The following is a 2,385-nucleotide window of genomic DNA, read 5'->3' as shown; positions in this document are numbered from 1 at the left end:
ATTATCCTGTCTGCTTTTAATTGCTTCCCTCATGGCCCGCTATTGTGGAGCAAGCGTTTGACAGTGATCTTGTCGAAGGCTGGCCATCTCTGCCTCTGCCTCCTCTGCCCATTGGCACAGCAGAGGAGCAGGAGGACCACAGTGGGGAGGGCCTTCCCTCCCTGCCACAGAGAACGTGTGCTTCTCTGAGTGGGAACTGTTTGTGAAACGGCTCCTCGCCGAGAGCCAGAGTGCTCAACTCTAATTAGCAGGTGTACTGAGCGGCGTGTGTGTCGACCGGACGCTGCGAGGCGAGCCGTTCCATCTGAAGTGCAGCCAGGAGAAGTGTTTGTGGGTCTGTGGAGCGTGGAGCGGAGGCCACAGAGAGGCCAACCATGGACACGTGCGCCTGCGCTTTGGAGCTGCTGGGGATGTTTGTGTATGTCGGAGCGTGGCTGTGCGCACTAGCCACCACCATCACGCCACAGTGGCTGACCATGTCCACTGAGCTGCTGGCCATAGAGAGCTACGAGCTGGGCTTGTGGGAGACGTGCGTGGTGCAGGAGGTCGGGGGCATGGAGTGTCGATCTTATGACAGTCTCCTGGGCCTCTCCTATGACCTCAAGCTGGCCCGCATCCTCATGTGCATCTCCCTGGCCACGGGCCTGCTGGGGATCCTGCTGGCCATACCGGGACTTTACCTGGTCAACAGCTGTAAAGGACAGGGCGGCTATCGGACCAAGAGGATGCTGACCGTCATAGGAGGGGCGCTGGGGATGCTGGCTGGAGTCCTCTGTCTGATCCCGGTCTCCTATGTGGCCCATTTAGCAGTGTTACACTTCTTTGACGAGACGGTGCCCGATGTGGTGCCGCGATGGGAGTTTGGCGATGCCCTGTTCTGCGGCTGGGTAGGAGGATTTCTCCTCGTGGTGGCCGGGCTTCTCCTGGTCTCCTCTTGCTTGTGCGCACAGACAGAAGCTCAGCCTGTGCTGCAGCGGAGACACCAGGTCAGGAGGAGTACAGACATTTCCCCCAGGAGACGCTCAGAGTATGTTTAATGAATGAATTGCCTGCAAAGAGACTTGACAGCACAACTGAATCAGCCGTAGATCTGCTTTTAAAACAATGAGTATATATATCTGGTTTTATATCAAAGACAACGCATGAGCGGGGCTTCATCATTGGTGGAAAAAAAGAAGGATTTTGATATAGCATTTGGAGTTTGTTTATAATACCCCATCATAGATCATAGTGAAAATTGCATGTTGCAGTTGTACTGTAGAAAATACCACTAAATGATTAGTGAATATTTGCTGCAGCTATTTTAAGTCCACCTCCACAATCAAACTACTTTAAAGGAAAAAGTGCTGTGACCAATAGAAATACATGTACATATTTTTTTAAATTGTATTTTATAATGCTTTGTTTTTCCTCATTATGGGATGATTTCAGGATCTTTTTCTTATCAGTGCAAACACAGAGACATTTCTGTTACATACGTTTCTTTCAAGACACTTCATAAAATGCTGTGATTGTAACTTATTGTCAATACTAAAATGTAGAGATTAGTTCCTGAAGCACAAACATTTCCGTGCCTGCTTAAGTATGCTATGTGCTGTATTGCTCAGCACATTCAAATGATTCATATAAAGACATCTGTTGCGATTATGTTGAATACTTGTCTTTTTTACATTTCAACAAGCCACTTTCCTGTACTGCACTATACGTCTGCATGTATGCACACATGGATGGTGTAGATGTTTTTGACTTTACTCAACTAAGTCTCTCAATTGAACATGATATTAATTTAGAATTCAGATTATCTCAAAATTGAGAAGCTGTGATATGAGCATCGTATCAAAGAAGGAATCATTTGACCTGAGTTATGTCAGAGGAGGAAAGATGGCCACCCTCTTGCTCAGCGACATCTGGTCGTCGTGAGCACATGCTGAACTACAGTGGATTTAGTCACTTAAACATATCATAATAACCCATGACACAAAGAGCCTAATATGTCAGATGTTTTGATCTGAAGTATTCTCTGGTTTCTCTAACGGGACGACAAGCTGAACAGAAAACAGCCAACTCGGCCCATCAGGTGTGTCTGCTAGTGGAAACACAGCTTGAGACTAATTCCATCAGATTTCCTGGTCACTCGCTGAGCTAAGCTGTGTTTAATGAATGCTTTAATGGGCAGCGTGTCCTGTGAAGAATGCAGAACAGGTTGCCCTGTGGCCCCGGCTTTGACATAATTACACAAATTTGCCAAGGTCAGAGGCCGACAATGCTCTCCGCTCTATTCCAAAACGTCTGTCTCTGTCATTTACATAGAGTTACACAAAGGCAGAGCCTGGTCTTTTGAGTCAGGGGCTTTTGCTGACCAAGATTTCAAAACCTTCACATCCT

The 2,385-nt window shown here is 47.4% G+C and overlaps 1 protein-coding gene across 1 annotated transcript; it reads left to right on the top strand.

Moving 5' to 3' along the window:
• Positions 1–374: 374 nt before the first annotated feature.
• cldn33b (claudin 33b) lies at positions 375–1,568 on the top strand (the record flags this gene model as incomplete). The annotated part of the gene is made up of 1 exon (XM_083647132.1): positions 375–1,568. The coding sequence occupies one exon, from the start codon at positions 375–377 to the stop codon at positions 1,035–1,037; it is 663 nt and encodes a 220-aa protein (XP_083503258.1). The 3' UTR covers positions 1,038–1,568.
• Positions 1,569–2,385: the final 817 nt, after the last annotated feature.

The sequence above is a fragment of the Poromitra crassiceps genome, assembly GCF_964638095.1.
Source record: "Poromitra crassiceps genome assembly, chromosome: 12".
NCBI lineage: Eukaryota > Metazoa > Chordata > Actinopteri > Beryciformes > Melamphaidae > Poromitra > Poromitra crassiceps.
Note: the sequence above shows the minus strand (reverse complement) of the source record. Positions and strands in the feature narration are given on the sequence as shown.